Source organism: Gopherus evgoodei, chromosome 5 (genome assembly GCF_007399415.2).
Source record: "Gopherus evgoodei ecotype Sinaloan lineage chromosome 5, rGopEvg1_v1.p, whole genome shotgun sequence".
NCBI lineage: Eukaryota > Metazoa > Chordata > Testudines > Testudinidae > Gopherus > Gopherus evgoodei.
Window position 1 is genome coordinate 58499599 of NC_044326.1, and position 26280 is coordinate 58525878.

General features: G+C 42.8%; 1 protein-coding gene across 8 annotated transcripts in view; it reads left to right on the forward strand.

The window, feature by feature from the left end:
• PCM1 (pericentriolar material 1) overlaps positions 1 to 26280 on the forward strand; it is a 97998-nt gene that overhangs the window by 56371 nt on the left and 15347 nt on the right. For all 8 annotated transcript variants that reach the window (XM_030565535.1, XM_030565534.1, XM_030565537.1 and 5 more), the window contains 13 exons: positions 1745 to 1967; positions 2115 to 2260; positions 7193 to 7386; positions 8435 to 8615; positions 10138 to 10502; positions 11261 to 11428; positions 15660 to 15832; positions 15914 to 16042; positions 16726 to 16846; positions 17077 to 17214; positions 17451 to 17584; positions 24465 to 24599; positions 25673 to 25870. In XM_030565535.1, the coding sequence (XP_030421395.1) occupies positions 1745 to 1967; positions 2115 to 2260; positions 7193 to 7386; positions 8435 to 8615; positions 10138 to 10502; positions 11261 to 11428; positions 15660 to 15832; positions 15914 to 16042; positions 16726 to 16846; positions 17077 to 17214; positions 17451 to 17584; positions 24465 to 24599; positions 25673 to 25870 (2305 nt within the window). The remainder of the gene's footprint in view (positions 1 to 1744; positions 1968 to 2114; positions 2261 to 7192; positions 7387 to 8434; positions 8616 to 10137; positions 10503 to 11260; positions 11429 to 15659; positions 15833 to 15913; positions 16043 to 16725; positions 16847 to 17076; positions 17215 to 17450; positions 17585 to 24464; positions 24600 to 25672; positions 25871 to 26280) is intronic.

The following is a 26280-nucleotide window of genomic DNA, read 5'->3' on the forward strand; positions in this document are numbered from 1 at the left end:
GATATTAAGGTAAGTTTTTTATAAAATGTTGCACTTTTTCTACAGAGAGAGCTGATGATAAAATTCTACTCAGCAATAGCGGAAGAAGACAGAGGTTTTCACTGAACTGTCAAGTGTGGCATCTAACCAAATCTTTTTTGTCAAGAGGTTATAGCTGGGTTCTGAACTAGCTATATGCAGTGTTTGAGTAGTTCAAATTATTCCTTCCAACTTGCATAATCAACAGTGGATTTCATCTGCTATCAAGCTGATGTTCCTCAGTCTCTACTAGTCTTGACAACTCTAAATAATTTAATCTGCTCTGCAAATTTGCCACCTCATTGTTTAACACATTTTTCGTTAAACATCAGTTTTATCATGGAACATTTGGGGGCACTTGACTGTTAATTTCTGCCATTTTGAAAATTAACCATTTATTTCTGATTTTTTTTTTTTGGTTGGTTGTCTCTTAGCCATTTTCTAATCCATGGCAGTACTTTGTCTCGCTACATGACTAATTATTTTACTTCATAGCCTCTTGCTAAGGGATTTTTTCAAAGGCTTTTTGAATGTCAAAATAAATCATATCACCCAATTTACCTTCCTCTATTTTGTTGACCTATTCAAAGAATTCTAATAGATTAGAGCAAGGGTTGGCAACCTTCGGCTCACGGCCCATCAGGGTAATCTGAAGGCAGGCCGCGAGACATTTTGTTTATGTTGACCATTTGCAGGCATGGCCTTCTGCAGCTCCCAGTGGCCGTGGTTTGCTGTTACTGGCCAGTGGGAGCTGCGGGAAGTGGTGGCCAGTGTGTCCCTGTGGCCCACTGCTTCCTGCAGCTCCCATTGGCCAGGAACGGCTAACCACGGCCACTGGGAGCTGCAAGGGTGCCGTGCCTGCAAATGGTCAACGTAAACAAAACATAATTGGCTGATGGGACGCGTGCCAAAGGTTGATGACCTCTGGATTAGAGACATGATTTGCCTTTACAGAAGCTGTGCCCTGTCATAGCATGTTTTGTGTAGATATTTTATGGTTCTGTTTTTAATTATCACTTCTACTAATTTTCCTGGTACTTAAGAAAGGTTTATAGGTCTGTAATTCCCAAGATCATCTTTATCAACTTTTTTAAAGATAGATATAACATTAGTTACTCTGTAGCCTCATGTGGTACTAGCTGATTTTAGTGATGGAAACACTCGATTAGTTGGCCATTTGTTCAAACCCATTTGTGGAGGGTGGTATATTAATAGTTGTCATATACAGTTGCATCTTTAGTACAGACTGGGGCTTTATCCCATACTCTTGCTGAGCAAACTTGTTCAGTTTTGCATGATTTTACAATGCCACCAATATGACCCCAGCAAATATTCTGTTTGTCTTACAATGAATAAGCTATAAAAGCATGTGAGTATATATAGAAATTAGAAGGATACATTCTTTACTCACAAGTTAGGCTTGCCATATAAAATATAAGAAAAGAAGAGCTGCAACAGAAGATAGTGAATTCCTAGATCTCAATCTCAAAACAAAAGCCAGTTCTCCAACTCATACTGAATTTAAAAGTTAAAATAGGGTTTTTTTTTGTGCCAATGGGTAAGTTTCTTGGGAATAAGAAACTGTAACTGCTCTTGCCAAAAAGTGTTAATAGTTTACCTAGAATGGAAATGTTGACTGAAACTATGGACTCTTTGCAAATTTCAACTTTCTTCTCTTACAAAGTTAGTTTGACTTTCAAGAAATCTGACACTCCCTTTTCTGCAGATGGAAGAATCGCCGCCCTCTTTCAGCAGATGGGAATTACCGTCCATTGGCTAAGACAAGACAACAACAGAATATTAGCATGCGGCGGCAAGAAAACCTGAAGTGGATGTCTGAACTCTCTTATGTGGAGGAGAAGGAACAATGGCAAGAGCAGATTAATCAGTTAAAGAAACAGCTTGAATTTAGTGTCCGTATTTGTCAGACCTTGATGCAGGATCAGCAGGTAAATATCAAAAGCACTTATTCTGTTATCTTATTACTCTATATGGCATACATTGTAGTGGTGGTGTTTTTTCCTCTAAATTTTAAAGGAATAATTAATCTCTGACTTGAGAAGTTTTTGGTGACCAGCATTTCCTTCTTTCCACAGACTCTCTCTTGTCTACTACAGACTCTGCTTACAGGCCCTTATAGTGTGATGCCCAGTAATGTTGCATCTCCACAAGTGCACCTTATAATGCACCAGTTAAACCAATGCTATACTCAGCTGACATGGCAACAGAATAATGTTCAAAGGTATGCTATTTATCCTGTATTTGTGAAAAACTTTTGCTAATACTTGTATTGAAATGATTCAGAAGTAACAAAAAGCTTACTTCACTGATAAATATTTTAAATAAATCAAACTGATGCCTGGTCTGTATGTAAAAGGTAGGTTAACATAACTACAGCACTTGGGGAGGTGAAAAATTCACCCCCCTGAGTGCTATAGCTATGCCAACCTAATCCTCAGTGTGTATGCAGCTGTGTCGACAGATGAATGTGTCCGTTGAGCTAGCTACCGTCACTTTGGGAGGTGGAGTTCCTACAGTGAATGAAAAAAACCCTCCATTTCTGTAGGAATCATTTATACTGTACTACTTTCCTTCTGTGTTTGAGCCTTTCCTGAACCAAAGTATTCAGTTGCTCCTGACCAAATATTTCTGCATTCAGCAGAGCTCCCTAAATCACTTCTGTAGCCACATCCTTCTTTGCAATGTTTTTTAGTGTGTCGGCTGGCTTTCTAGTGAATAATTTTGAAGCTTTGAAGTGTCATGAACATATAATAAACATGATCATATTGCTTTTGTGCTGGTGTGAATTCTTGGCAAGTAATTTGATCTTCTAGTCCAAGACTTAATAATTTTCTCGTTTAGGTTGCACTTTGGGCCCGTAGCTTTTAGGAGAGAGCCCATCTCCTGAGGCCATTCTTGTAATACCTGTAATTCCTCCTCCTCTTTTAACAGTGGCATGAGTGAGTCACTCTTTGGAGTGGTCCGGATCTGCTTGACTGAATCTGTGGTTGGAAACTTTCAAACTCAGTTGTCTCTATGGAGTTCTTCAAGTACCTCCAGAGGGAGTTGGTTTATTCCTAAATACATGAATCCCCACTTAGCATAATTCGTGTGGTTGTATTGGTGAAAAAAATAGAAGCTTTCTTTTGAAGACATATGTAGATGGAGGTCCCAAATTTCATTCTGTTGAGCTCTGATGAAGAGTAGAAGAATATACACCATATCCATGTACTTGAAATTGTGGTGATTGTCTGTACAGTTCAGTGCAATGATGCCACCTGGTCATGGAAACTTAATGATGAGTGAATGGGCACTAAGTTATATTAATCTTCCACAGTGTCAAATTTTTCCAAATCCAGGAACTTTTCTTTGAGTTTCTTGTCATGTTGCTGTAGATAGCTCAGAAGTTGTCATAATAGCAGTTACCCACGTTGCCTGTAGAGTGAGCTTGTAACCATGAATGGCTTTTTGCATAAATTTTACCAGCAATTACATGTTCTATTGTTTGTCTACCTAATATTTCACTTTCTGTCCACACACTTGACAATTCAGAATCCTGCGTATGCTGCCCCAGCACTCTTGGGAAGTTATTGATAGATGTAGACCTCCTAAGCATAGTATCAGGATATCTTCATATTCTTGTACAGTCCATTTTAGCTTCATCAGCACCGGGAAGAGTGCTTGATCCACAAACATTAACATGTTTCTGTTGATGATGATCTGTGACTTGTGCAAGTCTTTTCATGACAAAATTCAATGTATCAGCTTTATGAGCTGGTGACTGAAAGATAGGCATGTAGCTGTATATAGTTTAATGGAGAATTGCTGTTACTGTGCTTTTCATTAAGAAGTATCCAGTCTGATTTTTAGATTTTCAAGTTGATGTTTGAGGGAAAATAATATCCTGTGCCTGTGCTTTCAAAGCTGACTGGCAATCTTTTGTGTGTTCACTAAATCATTCTGCTAGGATATCTTCTTTGAATTTTGGTTCTGCTGTGATATTAGCAGGAAAAATGGTGTATTGCATCTGGAACATTTAAAGTAGCATGATTTATTGGCTCAGTGTCCTGCAGTATCAGATCTGATGCGGGTCGCCTCTGCCAGGCTGCATACTGTCCGGTATGTAATGTGTTTTGCCCATCAAGTGTGTGCTTATTTTATCAATGTTATCTGCAGTGATATGGGTAAAGCTTCCTTTAACCAGGTTTGATGGGATCACTGTTCCATTCTCATTCATTGACATCAGAGTGCTCTTGGCCAGTGCTGTGTCAACTCAAAGTACGTCCTTGCAGCTAATGCAATGCCCAATGTTGTGAAACACCTGGACAAGATTTTTTTGTTCTTATTGCCTGGTGAAGTATACTTCCAAGGCTAACGTGTTTGGGTGTCCACTTCTTACCTCCACTTACACTGTAGATGAAATGTGCAATATTTAGTGGCCTGGACTCTATGTGATTCTTGTTTCTCATCTTCACATTCTTCTGCAATGTCATCTTCTGTGTCCTCCCTCCTTACCACCACCACCACCTTCTTCAGCTTCCCCTAACTCAAGAGTAGATTGGCCAGCCAAGATGCTGTTTGGGATGCAGGCTAGTGCCTCTTCCTCACTGGTGTTTAACCCATGGCATCCTGGATGAGCAAGTATGTCTAAGTGTAATTTCAGTGCTACATGTACCATTGAGAGAGATTCATTTTCCAGCTCAGTCTTGACAAATGGAATGGTTGATACATTTTCTTCTGCTTTACTGAGGGATGTGACAAAATTTGACAAGCACGAATATTGTTTGTCTCTTAGAAGCGGGTTGATCACCTAAGACAGTGAATTTGTAAATACCATCAATAGTAGAAATTTTTTCTGTGAAGGTTGCTATACAACTTATAAATGAATGTCGGATCTCTTCAACAACTTCATTTGAGAGAAAACAGTAAAAATTCCATGCCTGTGAACGTTCCAGAACATGTCCTTTCGGGGCACAATGTTTTAACTCATTACTAAGTGAGACCATTGCCAAGTTAGGACCACTATGAGTCATGCTTAGGTTTGTTGCTTTTCTCAAGAAATGCTTATAGCAGTGTGACAAAGTTCCTCCTCTATCTTGGTGGGTCCTGCGCTTATTGGCAGAGTTTGCTCACCTCAGTGATCTTCCTCACAGTCTGGGTCAGCTTCTCCTGTGTCTGATCAGGAGTTGGGAGGTTTTAGGGGGAACCCGGGCCTGCCCTCTACTCCCGGTTCCAGCCCAGGGCCCTGTGGATTGCAGCTGTCTATAGTGCCTCCTGTAACAGTTGCATGACAGCTACAACTCCCTGGGCTACTTCCCCATGGCCTCCTCCAAACACCTTCTGTATCCTCACCACAGGGCCTTCCTCCTGGTGTCTGATAAGGCTTGTACTCCTCAATCCTCCAGCAGCACACCCTCTTCCTGTCAGCTCCTTGCGCCTCTTGCTCCTAGCTCCTCTCACACACTTCCTCTCCTCTGGCTCTCCCCTCTCTGACTGGAGTGAGCTCCTTTTTAAACCCAGGTGCCCCGATTAGCCTACCTTGGTTGGCTGCAGTGTTCCAATTAAGGCAGACAGGCTGATGAGTTCTAGCAGGTTCCTGATGACTCTAGTGCAGCCCCTGCTCTAGTCATTCAGGGAACAGAAGACTACTCATTCAGTGACCAGTATATTTGCCCTCTACCAAACTCCTGTACCCCACTGGCCTGGGTCTGTCACATAAGTTAAGGTGGTATTTCCCATCTGAGGCTATAAGGTCACTTAACACCATTTAAATGTACACTGAACTCGTGTTCATACTCTTCTGCCTCAAGTATATGTTTGTTTATTTTGAATGTTACGGAACTTCAATCCTGGCAGAAAATGCAAAGACTCCAGTTCACTCTTGCTCTGAAACACTGTTGAGGTTTTGGTGATTGTAACACAAAGGGGTTGCAGTTCACTCTTTACTGGTAGCTTCAATGGAGTCTGCTAATTTTACCTTTATCTGTGCATGTGGCATAACAGTTTATATTCCAAAGTAATGATTACCTTCAGACAGAAGAATTGTTTTGAATTTTATCAATTGCATCCCTATTCTGGAAATCCTGAGTTTCTGTCTTGCATTGGTTGCCTCTTGTATTGTAGCTAATCCATGTTTGCTAGAAGCAAAATTTCCTTTTTCACTTGCTGGCAAATGTGTTTTTCATAAGATACTGTTGAGGAACATGTCAGATTCAGGACTGTCTCCCTGTTTTGTCTAAGGAATACATGACAATAATAATGCACTTAACTGTCACATGAATGTTGAACAAATAAATATTTACCAGTATATCACTTATGCCATGGCATTGTTATTCAAATCGGCAATAAGAACTCACTCACACTGGAAGAAGAAGTAAGCCTTAGTTAGGTTACTGCTTAGGGGGTTGATAATTAGCTAACAGTAATAAATTTATATTTTTGAAAGAGAACTTACAGAAATAATTTAGCATACTGTGTTGTGCATGATACTTTGTGTAACGGACATCAGTGCATTTAATTCCTTAACATATCAAAAATACCTGCAAAGTAGTTAGTTTACTTAATCTTAAAAGTCCTTACTGCAAAACCAACAAAATTCCAGTGCATATCTTCATGTGATTAGAGGAAGCAGAGAGTATAATCTTCTGCAGAGATCACTCCCTGTATTTTCTGATAGTATGGTATTCCAAATTAGGACCATATTCAATATTTAGCATCTCTCTTTTACTTTATTTTTTTAAGTTTCAAATGGTAGCAATTTTCTCTTTTGTATTTTACTTACCTTCAAGTTCAGAACTCTTCTTAGTAACAATTTTCAAATTCGGTACATTGAAATTATGAAAGGAAACAGGTTTAGCAAATTTTCCTCAGAAATGCTTTTTTTCATTAATATCAGCTTATGTGGGAATTTGGCCTACTCTATAGCCATGGTTGTCTCTTAATAGGTAGATGCAAATCTATATGATTTCCATGTTGCTTTAGTTGTTGGGCTTCCTGTATATGGACTGTACAATTCATTCAAAATTGCTGTATTGAAGGGAAGGTGGGGGGGGGGAAAATGTCAGTTTATGGTCTCTTTGAAATTACATGTATTTGAAATAATTGAAACTATTGTACTATATATCATTTTTGTAACATACTTTTTCTTCAGAAGTAACTTTTCTGTATTTCATAGGTTGAAGCAGATGTTAAATGATCTTACGTACCAACAAGAACAGCAGCAGCAGGAGAAGCCACAAAGAAAGCAAAGAGGCAGCAGTGCGCCACCACCTCCATCTCCTACAGTATTTTGTCCTTTCAGTTTTCCTCCTCAACCTATAAATCTATTTAACATACCTGGATTTACTAATTTTTCTTCTTTTGCACCAGGTAGGTATTTCTGGACATGTAAAGAGAAAGAAATGACTAAATGCAAAGTTTTGGTGTACAAGTTATATAAACATTTTGCTTTGTTAGACTTTGGTAAATGGGTTCTCATGTTAAAATAGTATTTTTACTGTTTTCCCTCTACTTCCCTCTACAAACAGATGAACCTCAGCTCCTGGAGGCCTGCTTTACCTTCTTTTTCTCCATATATGTTTCCCAGATCATATTGTCTAATGAAATGGTCCAAACAACTTGTGAGTTGTGAGCCCAGGCTATCCAAGCAGATGGGCATGAACATTTGCTGCTGAGAGATGGAGTAAATATTCTGATTCTCATGAGGAGGGCATGGCTGCTATCTGGCAGTTGGGAAAAAAGTGAATTTTTGGTGAAACATGCCAGATTACAGCAGTGATGTTGAAATCCTCCTATATATAGGTCAGGTACAGGATGAGGATTGTTAAAAGAAGTTTCCACACAAGCCTCTGCCATTGTGCAGTAACACTCTTCTGAAGAAGGGCTGCCTATGTGGGGAGAGTGAACATGTTCATTACTTGACTTCTGTAATGAGACTGCCAACACTTGTTTTGGATTGAGACTGCCAACAAACAGGCATTATATGTTACTGAGCAGTTACACCAGTACAAACCCTTAGTGTAGACAAAGTTTCTATTTGCATTGGCAGAACTTATCCCTGCTTGAAATCTGGGTAAAAAGCCACTGTGCAAATGGTAGATTTCCCTGGGTAAACTATAGGTTGCACTTGTGCATCTACAGTGATGTCTGCTCAGAGATGGTTGAAATTGGGACAAATTAAGACAAGGCCCCATTATCACAGCAGTTTAAAATCAGCTACTGTGGTTTTTCTTGTTTTCTTTTTGGTATGTGAAAACCATGGGGGAAGGAGCACTTAAAGAATTTTTACTAGAACATTGCATGAATGATAAAACTTTGGAGTTGTAGTGATATGCAGTGTATTCTCTAACGTGTGGTGTCACATTTTTTTTCTCCCCATGTGGTATGTCTTCTGATTAGCTTTAATTTACCCTCACAGGTATGAACTTCAACCCTATGTTTCCCTCTGGTTTTGGAGATTTTGCACATAATGTTACCCCACAGAACAGTGAGCAACCACAGCAGCGACCCGTAGATCATAACACTTCTGGAAAAACTGAATACGTGGCATTTCCAAAGCCCTTTGAAAGCAGTTCCTCTCTTGGAGCAGAGAAACAAAGGTATTTTAACTATTTATGGTGGAATTCTCCTTTAATCATTGTTTACTTGTAATTTGGATTTGGAACCTATCAGTGTATCGGAACTTCTACTTGGAAGGTAAACAATTGAATTAAAGGGTGAACAATCCTCATTGTAATTTGTTCTTCCCTACCTATGTTATGACTATTTTCTGTTGACAGAAAAGTGTGTTCTTAATTTACAGTTTTTGGTGTGTGTGAAAGATACACTGGGTATAGTTAGGCACAGTGTTTGCTGAATGATCTTACAGGTTTTATATTTAGAAAAACTATATCCAGGTTTTACAAATATTGAAAGATACTTATTTTAATGAGTAGATGAGATACATTCTCTTGCCATACAGTCACATAATGATGTGTTAGAGGACATCATGCAGAGAGGGATATATTATTGCCTTTAATCACTGCTTCTTGGAGCAGCTAGTCCTGAAACTCACAAGAGGAGAAGCAATTCTTAATTTAGTCCTAAGTGGCACACAGGAGCTGGTCCATGAGCTTAACCGCTTGGCAATAGCAACCATAATGTAATTAAACTTAGCAACCTTGTAGGGGGAAAATACCAAAGAAACCCATCACAGTAACATTTAACTTCATAAAGGGGAACTAAACAAAAATGAGGAAAGTTGTTAAATGGCAATTAAAAGGAACAATCCCAAGAGTGAAACTTTTTTAAAACACCACAGTGGAGGCTCAAACTACATCTATTTCCCAAATTAAAAAAAAAAAAAAAGGTAACGGGACCAAAAAACACCATCATGGCTAAACAACAGAACATAAGAGGCCATTAGAGGCAAAAAGACTTCCTTTAAAAATTGGAAGTCAAATCCTACTGAGGAAAATAGAAAGGAACATGAATTTGAGCTGTCCTTAATATTTTAAATTGTCAGGAAATGTTGTGAAAGCCAAAAATATAAATGGGTTCAGAAAAGAATTGGATAAGTTCATGGAGGATACGTCTATCAATAGTTATTAGCCAAGATGGGCAGGGACACAATCCCATTCTTTGGGTGGCCCTGAACCGTGGACTGCTAGAAACTAGGACTGGACAGTGGGATAGATCACTAGATAATTTATCTGATTCTGTTTATGCCCTCTGAAGCATGTGGCACTGGCAACTGCCAGCAAACAGGATACTGAGCTAGATGGACAATCTGTCTGCCAGTATGGCCGTCTTTATGTTCTCCAGAACAATTTGTTGCTGCACTGATTTAAAAAAAAAAAAAAGACGCCATATGATTATAGAACCATAAATCTGAAATATATATCTCTGCATGATAAACTCAGTGGGTAATGTGAATTTTTTCTAATGCCTGTAACTTTCTTCCATTTTTTTTAAATGTTGCTAATTCTGCAGGAGCACCTTACAGTTGTTGGCTATTGGGTGACTATAGGTATTCCTCAAATCATGGATGAACCTATAATTTGTTTGTCTGATAGCATTCACAGTTCCTTCCCTAAAGAGCTTTGTTGTACTATGTATTTTACAACTTTTCTTTCTGATAAGGAGTCAGAGACAACCTGAAGAGGAATTAGAAAACAACACACCAGTTTGGCTAGATGACAGCCAGGAAGGAAGAAAAGAAAAACAGTCATTTCTGAAGGCAGGGTTTGCGGTTTCAGTACAAAATATGACATCTGGTAATCACAAAAGTCAATCTGATACCAGCCGGAGGAGAAGAGAGTTTGATGAGGAATCTTTGGAGAGTTTCAGTAGTATGCCTGATCCAGTGGATCCAACTACTGTGACTAGAACATTTAAATCTAGAAAAGCATCAGCCCAGGCCAGCTTGGCATCTAAAGATAAAACACCTAAATCGAAGAATAAGAGGAGGAGTTCTACTCAGCTAAAAAGCAGAGTTAAAAATACTGGTAGGTTTTCCGTTAACCTTAAGGGCACTGAGACAAACTCCATTTTAATCATATAATTTAAATGTTGCTTCGGATGTACTCTGGAGTGTAGACAGTGTCATAATTAACATTAAAGTTTTGGGAATGGAAGTTAATTTTACACAGGATGTGGAGATGGTAAATGATGAAGCAAAAGTTTTATTTTTGTCATCTTAAATGTGTCAGAAGTGCTAATGGCTTGAACATGGTGCTTTTAGTGTGGAAAGGTATGAAACCCAACAAGATGGGAGTGAGTTCCGCAGTGTTTAATATTGATAAAATTGTGTTTTTCTAAGAGAAAACCAAATTTAAACTGCAGTTTGTTTAAACAGTGTAACATACAGAATTGTTTGCCAACGTACATACACTCATGTAAAATATGTTCATGTTGACTTGGGTGCTTGTAATCTGCCAACGTGTTTCTGCGTCAGACTTAGTTAATAGCCAACAAACATTCTGTGATGAATTGCATCTTGCAGACTATTCATTGTTAATACTTCACCACTGCTCTCCGCTCTGTAACAATCTCTAACTCATGTTTAGCACTGTCAATGCTAATTACATAGACATTTCAACCTCCCGTTATTATAAAAATAATTTAAGTTCTGCAGAGTTTGAAGTAACAAAAGAGTGGTTAACAAGTCTTTGGATTGCACTTCTGAGCTATCATTAAAACTGACTAGAAACAGGTGATATTAAGATTTATTTTTTTTTAAAGAGACACTTTTTGTTCATTTAAGGTTATGAAAGTGCCAGCATTTCTAGTACATGTGAACCTTGCAAGAGTAATAGGAGCAGGCGCTCTGTGCAGAATGAAGAGGCTGTTCAAGCAAAAGTGTTCAGCAAAAAGAATCAAGAACAATTGGAAAAAATAATTAAATATAGTAGATCTACAGAAATGTCCTCAGGTATTCTTTTAATTAATCTGAACAATATTAAAAAATTGTATTGATCCTGTAACTCCTTATTAACTGTTAAGGGTATTTTACCAGTCTTCCTGTGAGCTGTTAAAGGGTTTTTTCAGGTACGGGACAGTCACTTCATGGCTTAATTAATTAACTGCTGTCACTATTAAAGTCCTTGCTAAATGTGTATATAGGATACACATGTAATATTTTAGCCCTTACATCACATTTTAATCTTCAGAACTCCTGTGCAAATATTACGATAAAGTGGAAAGTGTTTTGAAGTAGTCTAAATATTACCTTTTAACATAATTTTGAAACAACTGTAATCTTACTGTAAACACTCTGGAGAAAGATACAAGTACTCATTAATGCTATTTTATGAGAGGTACTGGTTGTGCTAGATAAAGTGTCATGGCAAAAAACACCAGTTAGAATTTCAGATGATGGATTCCACCTGCACGTAATATTTTAAATTACATACTGTACTGCATGCTGTTTGTCTTTCCATTCATGTTCACATTTAAAGGGACTCTTTCAGGATTTAAAAAAAAGTAAATCTTTATTTAACAGTCATATCTTTAAAAATCTGCATTTACACTTCGCTGTTTACACTGCTTGCTTTTTTGCACTCCTGTATCGTGAACATATTGTACGTCGTATCATTTTTAGATTCTTACATGTTGGCTCAATGCTGCAGTGTTTGGATGGAAACACTGCTTCCCAAAAGATGTCTAATGCCAAAATTAGTTAAAATAGTATATTTTACTTAATTCCGTAGAGCAAGGTTTTGTGGAGGAGAAAAAGAACTCTATCAAAACAAACATCTTATGATGTCCCTGTAAGTGTCCCCCATTCCCCCCATTTCCTTTCTGATCTTTATGAAACAGGTGAGGGGATTCACTTAAGAATTGTGATTTTTGATCCATTGCTTCTGTACTATAATTAGTCAGACTTTTTGTCCCTCTCTTCCTTGTAGTTTATCCCTGGTCTCAATATTCAAAAGTTTATGGGCAAATTATGCACTTGAGGTTCCAGTCGGATCTTTGCATATATGATAGGGTAGAATATGGGCTGTAGTGTTTATCACATTTGTAAACTGATTCTTGGTTTTAGGTTAAATATTTTGAATATCTTTGGTGTTTGTAATTTAATGTGGACCAGATTAGATTGTATTTGTTTTTCTAGTTAGAATAATTAGTTTTAGTTGCTTAAAACAAAACACAAAACTTCCTAAACAAACAAACCTGCTCCTCCTGTCTCCCCTCCACTAGTGATGTAGTTCAGTTTAGTGTCATTTTAACGAGTCTTCCTCCCACTGATTCATATAGACTGTCTTTATTTCTCGTACACATATTTGTGTTTTATCACTGTCTGTCCCCGCTTTCCTACAGCACATGCTAGGAGAATATTGCAGCAGTCTAACAGAAATGCATGCTTTGAAGCCCCAGGTAATGCATTAATTGCTTAGCTTCAGAACTGTTCACAGCTACTTACTTTTCTTTCTTACCTTTTGTTCTAGAACTAGACTGTGTTTCTCAATAGCTCTTTTAGTGAATTTTATGTATACTAATGTATATTGTTGCGAGTATTTTATTTAAAAAAACAAAACAACCCCCCCCTCCCACTCCAGGAAAACAAGAACCTTGTGTTTTGCTGAATATTTGATAACACAGCTACTTTGAATCATAACTGGTTTGTACTTCGTACTTTTCTTATTTAAAGTACAATATGGTTAATGGCATTAACTACTGCTTTTGATACAAAATATGCATGTAGAACATAGTAAAATTAATTTCAAGGGGCATTCTTATGCCCTTAATTATTAGCCTGCAGCTTTGGTAGAATTGATGATTGGATTCAGTCTACCCTGAAAAGCAAAGTACATTTAAGTATGTCAGTAAATGTTGAAAGGCGGCCATTATATTTTAGTCTTTTAAAAAATAAAACTGCATTTAAGCACACTTGTAAGACTGCTGAACTAACATCAGATAGTAGATTTAATATATTTGTCTGCATTCTTGAATAATTTGGTAAACTTTGTTATAAACCACAAACATTCAACTGTATTTTAATTAAAGAAGAGAAACAGAACTATACCCCATAGTACTTCTGTTACTTTAAAATAGTAGGGAATGGCCCTTTTATTAGGATCAGTATGTTTATTGAGTTTTCCAAGAACTACGCTTCCTTCTACCTTTTTTAAAATAAATAAATAAATAGTTAACTGTTTCATGTAAGTAAAGTTAATAGAACTTGTTGTACTACTCCTGGGGAAATTCTGCACTACTGCATGCATGTGGAAACACGTCCCCCCAGAGATTCTCTTTGCTTCACACAGAAAAATGGTTTCTGTGGGGAAGCAAAGATAAGCTGTACAGAATGCTCACTCACCCTCCCTGGCAGCGCAGGTGCGTCTGTGCGGGCAGCCGTGGGAGAGGTAAATCACTGGGGTTGGGGATGCCCTGGCAGACCAAGGACATTAGTCCTGGGTGGGGGTGGGGGTGGCAGGAGGAGGACGGAGACGGAGTTCCCCCTCCCCTGCATTGAGCAGCCAGGGCTGGGTCTGATCAACCTCCAGAACCCTCACCTGGCTGCAGGAAGCTCTGTACTCGGGGGGAGTTCCAGGTGTAGGGGTTCAGATTCAAGTGGGTGTGGAGGGGTCCAGATGTGTGCGGGTTGGGTAGGAGGAGCGTCCATCCCCCTGAGCCTCCCCCCTTACATCGGGAGCCCTCCACACCTGGACTCCCCACCCAACTGAGCCCCAGTCAGCTGCACCCTGGCCCCACTACCCCAGCACTGCAGCTGAACCCCCACACCCAGGACCCTCCCCACTGCCAAGCCCTATCCACCTTCACCTGAACTCCCCTCCCGAGTCCTATTCCCCACCGAGATGGCACCACACAGAACCCTGGTACTCTTGAGGGAATTCTGCACCAAAATGTTAAAATTCTGCAAAGTTCTTCATACTTTATTTGTCAAAATTACACAGCAACACAATAACTACCAAAATAATTGAGAATGGTGCGATTAAATTGTGTTATTTTGACAAATGCAGAATTTTAAAATGTGCACAATATTTTTAGTTTTTTGATGCAGAATTCCCTCAGGAGTACAGTACTTTATTTTCAAAGGAACACACGCACACTCCCTCTCTCTCCTGCGTAAATGAAGCTAGGATGAAATTTACTCCTATTGTAGCATTACTGGAATGTCAGCCTTTGCCCCCTGGCATTTGTGGGCCCCTGGATTCCTGTAAGCATGTGTTCTCTGGGCTAGGCCCTCATCTGCACTAATTTGTTCATAGTTTGGAGGGAGACTCTTTTCCCGTGCACAGCCATTGCATTCTCCCTCCCCATGTATAGCATATCAATAGGATTTAACTGTTGCAGAAAGTTTTGTTGGGACTTCAACAGTTTGGTGAATATCACCTTTAGAATGCAAAAAGAACAGGAGTACTTGTGGCACCTTAAAGACTAAGGTGCCACAAGTACTCCTGTTCTTTTTGCGGATACAGACTAACACGGCTGCTACTCTGAAACCTGTCTTTAGAATGCAGAAATTATCACCAGACCAGATTTTCTTTGTTTTTTGTTTCTTTAAAGAGGATATCTTATGTGTAAGGCTAGATTTTTCTAAAGGAAGCTTGTGATTTTGGGTGCCAAGCTTGAAATACCTTAAAGAGGCCTAGTTTTTAAAAAGTGGTCTACCTACTCTCAAAACCTGTGTCCATATATATGTTTGTACATAATGTACTCAGTTATATTCCACACCTTTAAAGTTGCCATTCAGAAACTTAAAGAAAAAAACAGACAAAAAGCTAGTCCTGATTTCTAAAACATTGGAGTGTATAATATAATTTAATTATTATGTTATACATAAATGCTTACATGAAGGCAAACGGTCTAAAACAGTGGTTTTTGACCTATGTTATGTGGACCCTTGGGGGTCTGCAGACAGATTCTGAGATTTTCAAAGAGGTCCACATCTCCATTTAAAAATTTTTAGGAGTCTGCAAAGGAAAAAAGTTGAAAACCACTTGTCTAAAATATAATTGTATTATGTTTTAAATTTTTGTAGCCTTCAGGAAGCTTTAAGAAACAGTAAAGGTGCTCAGCTGTTTAAAATATAAACCAAATCCAAGATGAAGTTTTCAAATATAATTGAGGTATATGTCAATAGAGAACTATCAAGAATATCATGAGCATAGATTGGCTCCTTTATTCCTCTACAGAAACTGGTAGTGATCTTTCCATGTTCGAAGCTTTGCGAGACACCATTTATTCTGAAGTAGCTACTCTGATATCTCAAAATGAATCTCGTCCACATTTTCTTATTGAACTTTTCCATGAGCTTCAGCTGCTAAATACAGACTACTTGCGGCAAAGAGCATTGTATGCATTACAGGTATGCAAAACATTTTATTTACACTATGAATTGGATGAACTTTCTTCACAATATAGATTTAAGATTCATTATATTTTCTAGGATATAGTGACTAGACATATATCTGAGAACAATGAAAAAGGAGAATGCACAAAGTCTCTGAATTCAGCTACCTGGATAGCTTCAAACTCTGAACTTACTCCCAGTGAAAGTCTTGCTACAACTGATGATGTAAGGAGTTTTTGTTTTTGTTTTGTTTTGTTTTTATCTTCAGAAACTAGTTTAATGTGAAATTCATTTATTCATCTTTCAGTTTCTGTGCAGGTTGTTAATGCTGCACTCACCATAGTGATTTGTTTTCCAAAATCCACACTAGTTTATAAGCCATCACTTTCTTGTAAGAAGAAACTTGCTAAAGGATATCTTCACATGGGAATTATGTAGAATCTTGTTTCATTTAATATCGAAAACTAGTGTAAAAACCAGTAAAGAAGACTCAGTGCCCTGCAGTTAATGTAAAGAGCCCAGATTACTTCATATCTGAGACTGAGATTCTACCAGGAACTTGTAGCACTTCTTGTCAATACTTCAGCTGTCAAAACTGCTTCAAGAGTGAGAGGATGAGATAGGGAGTGACAGCACTTCCCAGTAGAATCTCAAAGACTGAAAACTTTCTGTAGTTTAAGAAATCCCAAACACCAATGCCTTATTCAATTATATTACCTATATGTGGACGCAAAACAGATCATTATAGAATCACCCTAAGAATTTACCTATAAGTTAGGTCATTCGAAGTATGGAAGTCTGGGAACACATTTTGTAACCTTAGGGACAGGGTGAAGAGAGAATCAGTGGCTTGCTGGGATAATTGAGGAAGCATGGCATATGCTTGGTTTGTATGTTGTTTTTTTTAGGAAACCTTTGAGAAGAAGTTTGACACAGGAGCAAGTAGAGATTATGAACAAAATGATGCGGACAATGGCAGTACCATGTCGACATCTTCAAATTTTGAACCTTTTGCCACTGATGATCTTGGTAAACATTACGTTAATTGTCAGTATTAAACAATATATGTGAAACATTAAATGCTTTTGACTAACTCTGAAATATATACCTCCTGTATCCTAAGTAATTATGCCTCTTGAACTTACACATAAGCTTACTTTGTAATTCATTATTACAGTTAGGCACATTGTGTTTGCACATGTGTACCTTAATGTAGAATTTTAAAAAACTTACAAAAAGTATTTTTGCTCTAAACATAGGCAACACTGTGATTCACTTAGATCAGGCATTGGCTAGGATGAGGGAATATGAGCGCATGAAAACTGAAGCTGAAAGTACTCTTGACTCAGAGGGCTGCTGTATTAATCTCCAGTGTGTGTCTGCTGTTAAATTAGAAGGTATGTGCATATTTTTATTTTGTGTTTTGAAAACAGTATCTGTACATAATATCAGGAACTATTCACTGGACAATTAATTTCCATCTTAATTATACATTATTGTAATTTTAGTTTAATTGCATAGGATTTCTGCTATAACTAAACGTGCAGTTTTAACTTAAAAGTACAGTGTATTTTTTGAAACTGATACTTATTAAATAGAGATCTTATGGTTTGAATGCACTTTATTTTACAAGGTCCCTCTACTGGGGAGAGTCACTGTGTGTCACAGCCTAGTGAAGTTTCTACTGTTCCATGTCCTCGTATAGATACTCAGCAGCTTGACCGGCAGATCAAAGCAATTATGAAAGAGGTCATCCCTTTTCTGAAGGTAAGAGATTTTTATTTCTGAACAATTTTCTTGATGAACAAAAATCACACAACATAGTTGTACAAAACAAATTATGAAGCAGCAGTAGCTTCTCTATGTGTACGGTTTAAACTAGGTTTCCAATTTAAGATAAATTTTGTACCCCATCTACTCTAAAATGAACCGTTTCAAGTTGAAGTGTAAATGCAGAAATGATTAACTTCCAAGTAATCTTACTCTGATGTTGTCACCACTGTAATCTGTAGACAACATAAATTAGTTAGATTTGTGACAATAATTCCTACTGGCTGACATTTTAAACCCTCTGTATCCTGATGGTTTAACACAATTCTTCTTCGAGTGATTGCTCATATCCATTCCAGTTAGGTGTACGCGCCGCGCGTGCACATTCGTCGGAAAACTTTTACCCTAGCAACTCAGTGGGCCGGCAGGTCGCCCCCTAGAGTGGCGCCACCATGGCGCTCCATATATACTCCTGCCGGCCCACCCGCTCCTCAGTTCCTTCTTACCGCCCGTGTCGGTCGTTGGAACAGTGGAGCGCGGCTTAGCTGACCTCCACTTCCCTAGCTACTCGTTTTCTCGTATATAATTATGCAGTTATAACCCTTTTATATATATATTTGTATGGTTATACGTGTTTTCTTTGCTAACATGGTTAGTTTAGTTAGCGGGGTTCAGGAAGTAGCCCCTTCCATGAGCCCAGTGCCGGAGCCATGCATGGCTCACCGGGTTTTAAAAGGGGCCCGGCTTGCCAGAAGCCGCGGCCGAAGAGAGATCTACATGACTCCTGTTTGAAGTGCCTCAGGGAATCACACTTGACAGATAAGTGCCCCATTTGCAAGGCTTTTAAGCCGAGAACAAAAAGGTGCGGGACTTTCACTTACCCCTCCACCCTGGGCGCCGAGCGATGTTCAAGCGGCGGGCAGAAGCGCCTCCTCGGCACCGGACCCCGCCGGTACCACCAAGGCCTTTCGGCACCGACCGTCGCCGGCACCGATGTCGACTCGGCACCGCTCCCTTCTTCCGAGGTCGAGAGAGTCTACGATTCCTGCTGGTGCCTGGCGGCTCCCCGGCACGCGCCGTGGTTGAGCCCCCTGCTCCCGCTACTTCCGTGCCACCTGCATCGCAGCCAGAGAGCTCGCCTAAGTTGCGTTATCCGGCACCGTCACCTGCAGAGGCACCGATGACTTCGGCTCCGTCGATTCCAGTCCCCCAGGACCATGGAATCCGGTGCCTGGCAGCTCCCCGGCTCGCGCCGTGGTAGAGCTTACTGCTCCTGCTGCTTCTGTGCCAGCTGCACCACAGCTAGACAGCTCGTCTAAGATGGCTCGCCCGGCACCGACGACGTCGGCACCGTCGATCCCGGTCCCACGAGGGCCGTAGAATCCGGTGCCTGACGGCTCCCTGGCACGCGCCGTGGTTGAGCGTATTGCTCCTGCTGCTTCCGTGCCAGCGGCACCGCAGCCAGAGAGCTCGTCTAAGTCGGATCGCCCGGCGCCGACACCTGCTACGGCACCGATGACGTCGTCACCGTCGATCCCGGTCCCACAAGGGCCGTAGAATCCGGTGCCTGACGGCTCCCCGGCACGCGCCGTGGTTGAGCGTATTGCTCCTGCTGCTTCCGTGCCAGCGGCACCGCAGCCAGAGGGCTCGTCTACGTCGGATCGCCCGGCACCGACACCTGCTGCGGCACCGATGGCGTCGGCACCGTCGATCCCGGTCCCACAAGGGCCGTAGAATCCGGTGCCTGACGGCTCCCCGGCACGCGCCGTGGTTGAGCGTATTGCTCCTGCTGCTTCCGTGACAGCGGCACCGCAGCCAGAGGGCTCGTCTACGTCGGATCACCCGGCACTGACACCTGCTGCGGCACCGATGACGTCGGCACCGTCGATCCCGGTCCCGCAAGGGCCGTAGAATCCGGTGCCTGACGGCTCCCCGGCACGCGCCGTGGTTGAGCGTATTGCTCCTGCTGCTTCCGTGCCAACGGCACCGCAGCCAGAGAGCTCGTCTACGTCAGATCGCCCGGCACCGACACCTGCTGCGGCACCGATGACGTCGGCACCGTCGATCCCGGTCCCGCAAGGGCCGTAGAATCCGGTGCCTGACGGCTCCCCGGCACGCGCCGTGATTGAGCTCCTGCTCCGGCTGCTTCCATGCCAACCGAAGCCTCTGAGGCACCGACAACATCGGCACCGTCGATTCCAGTCCCACAAGGGCTATCGAATCCGGTGCCCGACGGCTCCCCGGCACGCGCCGTGGTTGAGCGTATTACTCCCGCTGCTTCAGTGCTGACGGCACCGCAGCCAGACAGCTTATCTAACTCGGTTCGCCCGGCACCGGCACCTACCGAAGCTCTGATGACCTCGGTACCGTGGATCCCGGCCCCACGAGGGCCGTCGAATCCGGTGCCTGACAGCTCCCCAGTACGCACTGTGGTTGAGCCTGCTGTTCCCTGCACGCCGGAGATGTTACCAACGGCGAGGGCTCTCAGTGCCATGACAGAGTCTGTGCTGCCTGACCCGGGCACCGCCGGTACGGGTAATACAGTCTCTTCAAGGGACTGTCCCCTGTCAGTACAGCAGAGCGGCACCGTTCATGATCACGGTCCCGCAGACACTCCAAGTCCTGTCGGCACGCCGGACACCACTGGCAGTCCCGGTGCTGTTTTCCTCGGTACTGGTCACACTCGCTGCACCGGTCGGTATCCCGTTCGCCGACCCGCTATCGGCACCGTTCCGACATCTGGCACCGGGGCAGGTACCTTGACTCCTGTAGCTCTTCTCCGAGCCTCGAGATCTCGGTCGACCTCCTGACACCGTTCTGGTTGCGGGTCTGGATCTCGTTCCAGGTACCGATACGCCTCCCGATGCCGGTCCCCGGTGCCGAGTTGGGCAAGGTCCGAGTGAGTCAGAGACTCGGCCCGTGCCTTCTTTTAGTATCTCCATGGCCGTCCGGACACGCATCCGTGTCATCCCATATGCGCAGATTTTATGCTCAGGACCACGATCCTGATATGATGGCCAGCGGGCGCCAGCCCCGAAGCAGAAAGAGCCTTGGCGAATGCAAGGTGTACTCTGCAGGGGCCCTGCACCTCTGGGTAGCAAAGCAACAAGCCTTGCTTAGCTGCGATAATTATAGCACCTGGGTGGAGGAGTTTCTCCCTCGAACCTCCCACCTGGAGTTCGCTGCCGTCTTGGAGGACGGGGGAAAGAATTTACCCTTTGTTGGTAAAGGCATCTTCGCGGCAGAGACAGCCCCAGACTGCGAAGCCTGCTGGACAATAGGGTCCTAATGCGTCTCAGCATGTATACGCCAGCGACCAAACGCAGACCTTTCTGGCCCCAGCCGCCATACTCTGTGCCTAGCCAGAGGCAGAACTCTGGAAAACGGCAAGGCCAAGGTGGTCGCAGACAAACGTCAGGCCCCCTAAAAAGCCAAAGTCAAGGTCCCTCGCAATTACCACTGGGACCAAAGACGGACCTTCCAAGGTTCGCCGGAGGGTGGTGTACCAGTCGCAGGACGGGATCCTGATCCCGCTTTCTCCTGGCATGGCCCCAGTTACTTTTAAATCGCTGGGTCCTGCGCACGATGGAGCATAGGTACCACCTTTAAATTGCTCCAGCCCTGTCCCCCCTTCAGCGGACGAAAGGGGCTAGGGGTTTTACTCCCGTTATGCCCTAGTCCCCGACTCGAACACAGGTCTCAGACCTCCCTGGTGCTGCATGGACTCAACCGGTTTGGGATAAGGTTGAAGTTCTGCATGGTATCCCTGGGAACCATTATTCCATCCTTGCCTCCTGGGGGCTACTATGCCGCCCTGGATAGGAAGGACGCGTACTTTCGCAATGCCATCTTCCCTCCGCACGGGAGATGCCTCCGCTTTATAGCCAGCGGTGAATACTCCCGGTTTACGGCCATAGTCGCCGCCTACCGTAACTATGTCGGATATGCGTTTTTCCGTATTGGGACGATTCGCTTATCCGAGGAGACTCTGAGACACAAACCACTCAGCCCGTGGGCATCGTCACGGTCTTATTCACAGATCAAGGCCTGATGATTACTATAGAGCAATCCACTCTGGTTCCCACGCAGAGGTTGGGCTTCCTAGGGGCTATCTTGGTCTCCTACCTAGCCAGAGCCTGCTTATCACAACTGCGGTTTTAGGCGATGGCAACAATCATCTGAGGTCTGAAGGCTTTCCCAACGACCTCAGCTCGTTCTTGTCTCAGTCTCCTGGGTCCATGGTTGCCCGCAAGTTTGTAACCAAACACGCCAAGCTCCGCCTCCGTCCTCTCCAAGTCCGGCCCACCTCGGCGTACCGCTTGGGCAGGGAGCCAGTGGTCATGGTAGTCACCGTTCCCTCGAACGCCTTGGGCTCCCTAGAGTGGTGGCTAACTCCCTCCTTGGTGTGGACAGGGATGCGGTTTCATCCGCCCCAGCCCTCACTGCCCCTGACGGCGGACGCATCATCTCTCTGCTCGAGTGCTCATGGTCACCTCCGAGCTTAAGGCCTTCGGTCTTCTAGGGAGCTGGCATTCCTCATTAATGCCCCAAAAATGAGAGTAGTCCGCCTGGCATGCCAGGGGTTCCAGCGGCAGCTGCGAGGCCGTTGTATCTCGGTGTTTACAGCCAACACAATGGCCAGGTGCTTCATAAGTATTCAGGGGGGACATAGTCCTTCCCCCTTTTTTGTCAGGAGGCCATCCATTTCCGGGTCTTTTGCATGGCCCACTCGATGGAGCTGGCGACGTCCTTTCTCCCAGGCGTTCGGAACGTCTTAACTCTTTGACTCAGCAGGTTTTTCCTGTCTTACGAGTGATCACTCTGCCCCATGTGAGGCGTCCCGCTTTCCGGAAGTGGAGATGGTTCCTCACACAGACCTGTTCGCTCACCGCGAGAGCAGGAAATGCCAGGTGTTCTGCTCCTTCCAAGGTCTCTCCTCGGAATCGATCTTGGACGCATTCCTGATGCCGTGGAACGGCCAACTGCATTATGCCCTCCCACTGTTCCCACTGGTTCGTTACGTCCTGCTCAAACTCCGCAGGGGCAGAACGTGCATCATCATGATCACTCCAGAGTGGTCCAGGCAGCACTGACATACCACGTTGCTCGGCCTGTCAGCCCAGACCTCATCACTCAGGGCAATGACAGGCTTCGTCACTCGGACCTGCAGCCTCTTCGCCTCACGGTGGCTCCTGCGTACCTGAGTCGGGGTGACAGGCAGCCTTCCACCTGGTCAACGTACCGAGCCAGGTGGAAGCGTTTCCTTTACAGCTGCAGTACGCTCGATCTTGCTCCTGCTGAGGTCTCGATCCCCTCTATTTGGCCTGCCTCTGGCCTTCAGCGGCAGGATCTGGCGGTATCATCGCTGAGGATACTCTCAGCAGCCATCCCTACCTTCCAGCAGGCTAAGATGGACGTTCAGTGTCCCACGCTCTATGGGTTCGAGGTCCCTCAAGGGCTTGGAGCGCTTGCACCCTCGGGTGCGCCGCCCAGCCCCGCCCTGGGACCTCAACCTAGTCTTGGCCAGACGGGTCTCTGAGATCAGAGCTCTTACGAAGGTTCCACAAAGACAAGGTGCAGTTATGACCGCACCCGGCTTTCCTCCCTAAGGTGTTTTGGCCTTTCATGTTACCCACAGCTCAACGCAATGGGCATAACCGTTGCACTCCTTGGACATCTGTGGAGTGCTCGCATTATATTGTGCTGACAGAATCATTTCCTAAGGTGCCCCAGCTCTGCCCCGGTAGCGGGCCAAAGGGAGGGCTTGCTTGTTTTCCTCTCAGAGGATCTCATCTGGGGTGATGGCGGACATCCCCACTTGTTATGATTTGGCTCATATTTCCCCAAGCCACATCACCGTGCATTCTACCAGGGCTCAGGCTTCATCTGCCGCCTTGCTGGCTCGTGTTTCTACCCACGAGACCTGTCGCGAAGCTCCATTGGTCCTCGGTCCTTACCTTTGCTTCGCAGTATGCCCTGGTTCAGCAGTCAAGAGAGGCTGTAGCCTCTGGCTCGGCAGTTTTATTCTGCCACATTTCACTCCGACCCCACCGCCTTTGTAAGGCTTGGGATTCACCTAACTGGAATGGATATGAGCAATCACTCGAAGAAGAAAAGACGGTTACTCACCTTTGTAACTGTTGTTCTTCGAGATGTGTTGCTCATATCCATTCCGCACCCGCCCTCCTTCCCCACTGTCGGAGTAGCCGGCAAGAAGGAACTGAGGAGCGGGTGGGCCGGCAGGAGTATATATGGAGCGCCATGGTGGCGCCACTCTAGGGGGCGACCTGCCGGCCCACTGAGTTGCTAGGGTAAAAGTTTTCCGACGAATGTGCACGCGCGGCGCGTACACCTAACTGGAATGGATATGAGCAACACATCTCGAAGAACAACAGTTACAAAGGTGAGTAACCGTCTTTTCCTGATGGTGGGAACTTTTGAGGTTTGCCTATGAATTCAAAGACGCTTACAACTGTAGATATCTTTTAACAATGCCCTCCAGCATATATAGGGTTTTAAATGTTCACAGCCATAGAGTATCTGAAGATCCTAAGATAGTTGTAAAATATCTGGTGGCTGGTATGAAGTAACTATATTGGAAAGGCGGAATACGGCTAGGTTGGGCTTAGATTTTATATAAATAAGGTCTTCACTATAATTCCTTCTGTGTGGGGCCCTTAAGGTTATGACCTAGGTTAAAAACACAATCTGGTTGTGCCATGTGAATAGAATGGAACTGAACCATGCTTCAGCTGTGTTCCCAGAACATGGTACAGCTCTGGAAAAATGTCTGTCTGTAAATGTCAGCTTTAAGATATGGTATAGTGACCACTTTTTTAAGTGGTGATAATTTTCTTTGTCCCCTGGGATTTGCTAGGAACACATGGATGAAATATGCTCTTCTCAGCTGTTGACATCAGTAAGACGTATGGTCCTGACTCTTACACAGCAAAATGATGAAAGCAAAGAATTTGTGAAATTTTTTCATAAGCAACTTGGTGGCATACTTCAGGTCAGTAACTTGTCTTCATAAATTTTTGTTTTGGGCTATATTGCAAATTTGATAACTTGCAGCAGATACACAATCTCTAGTCTAAACATTTCTTAAGTCTGTACTATAGTGATCTTGATTTTCAACAGTGCTTAGCAATTTGCAACTCCTCCTGATTTCTGAAAATCAGGTCATAAATTATTACACAAACACTTGCCTCTCTTCTCCCTTCTTCTTTGACATATTAATAAAATAGTACATTGTTTCCTCACATAATATCACCTCTTCTCATATCTCCCTCCCAGTTGGTCTCTTAGGATGGGATAGTAGTGCAAGTCTGGCAACACAAATACAAATTTGAAACCTATGAACCAGCTGCCAGCATAATTGATTTTAATGTAACTTTTTTGGCATTTGGTCAGAAAGTCAAGTATTTGATCGAAACTAAACCACCCTTCCATTAGTGCCCACATACCACAGGGATTGCGTGTGTTGACAGTACTGAGAGAGATCTGTATATGATTCTTCTAAAACAGAATTGAGCAATGTCAGCAGACAAATTTGCATTGCCCTCTCCTTGTGCTTTGGCCTATTACATACATGGATACAAAGAACAGTCAAGTTCTGGGAATCCTGATACCTTCCAGAACAAGCAGCAACTACATTATAAAATATGAACAAATATTTAAAATAAAATACTTGTGGAGAAATACATCTGCTGAGATGGCCTTTAAAGGTAACGATAATGATGGTTTTGTTTGTGGGCATGCACTTGTGCTATACTGAAACTAGAAATTTACTTCATGTGGACCACTGGAAAGTCAAGTGATCATGACTTTCGACTGCCATAGGCTCGGTGCCAATTCAGATCCGTGACCTGGTAACAAGGAGCTCCATGTTACGTCATGGTGGATTCCATTTAAACAGAATATGGCTTAAACAAGCTGCCTAGACAATCTGTTTCTAACTAGCTTCGCTCTGTTTGTAATATGCTAGGTTTCTGATCTTCAGGGGTATATAAGGAAAAGCTATTCAGTCTTTATTTCAGTTTTAAGATCATGACTCAAACTGAAGAACCTTTTTTCTTTTGACAGGATTCACTGGCAAAATTTGCTGGTAGAAAACTAAAGGATTGTGGAGAGGATCTTCTTGTGGAGATCTCTGAAGTTTTATTTAATGAACTAGCCTTCTTTAAACTCATGAAAGATTTGGACAGCAACAGTATTACTGTAAAACAAAGATGCAAAAGTAAAATGGAAGCAGCGGGAGTGATACAACCTTACGATAAAGAGGTTAACTGCTTAAGCTTTTTCTTTTAAGCATGTAATTTTTCTGATTTCAGTTAGTGTGCATGTTTAACTTAAAATTATTTTGAAAACTTTTCCTAGAAAAAAGAACATGACTTCTGAAAGCTTATTTCTATTAATATGACATAACAGTAATAAAATGATTGTACATAGGCACATCAATTACAGTTAGTCCTCAGTGGCCTAGTGCATGGAAGACGTCAGAGATAATGCTCTTCCTGTCACATTTTTCTGTTTTTCCTCATAAGCAAAAAACAGGATCCAACCTTATAAATATGCACAAGTGAGTTTACTCAGGTCAGTTGTCCCATTAAAGTTTATTGAGATTATTCATTTGAGTAAATAGTTGTAGAATTGGGCTCCTGAGTTTGTTCTCTTCAGTTTCCCCACTGCAC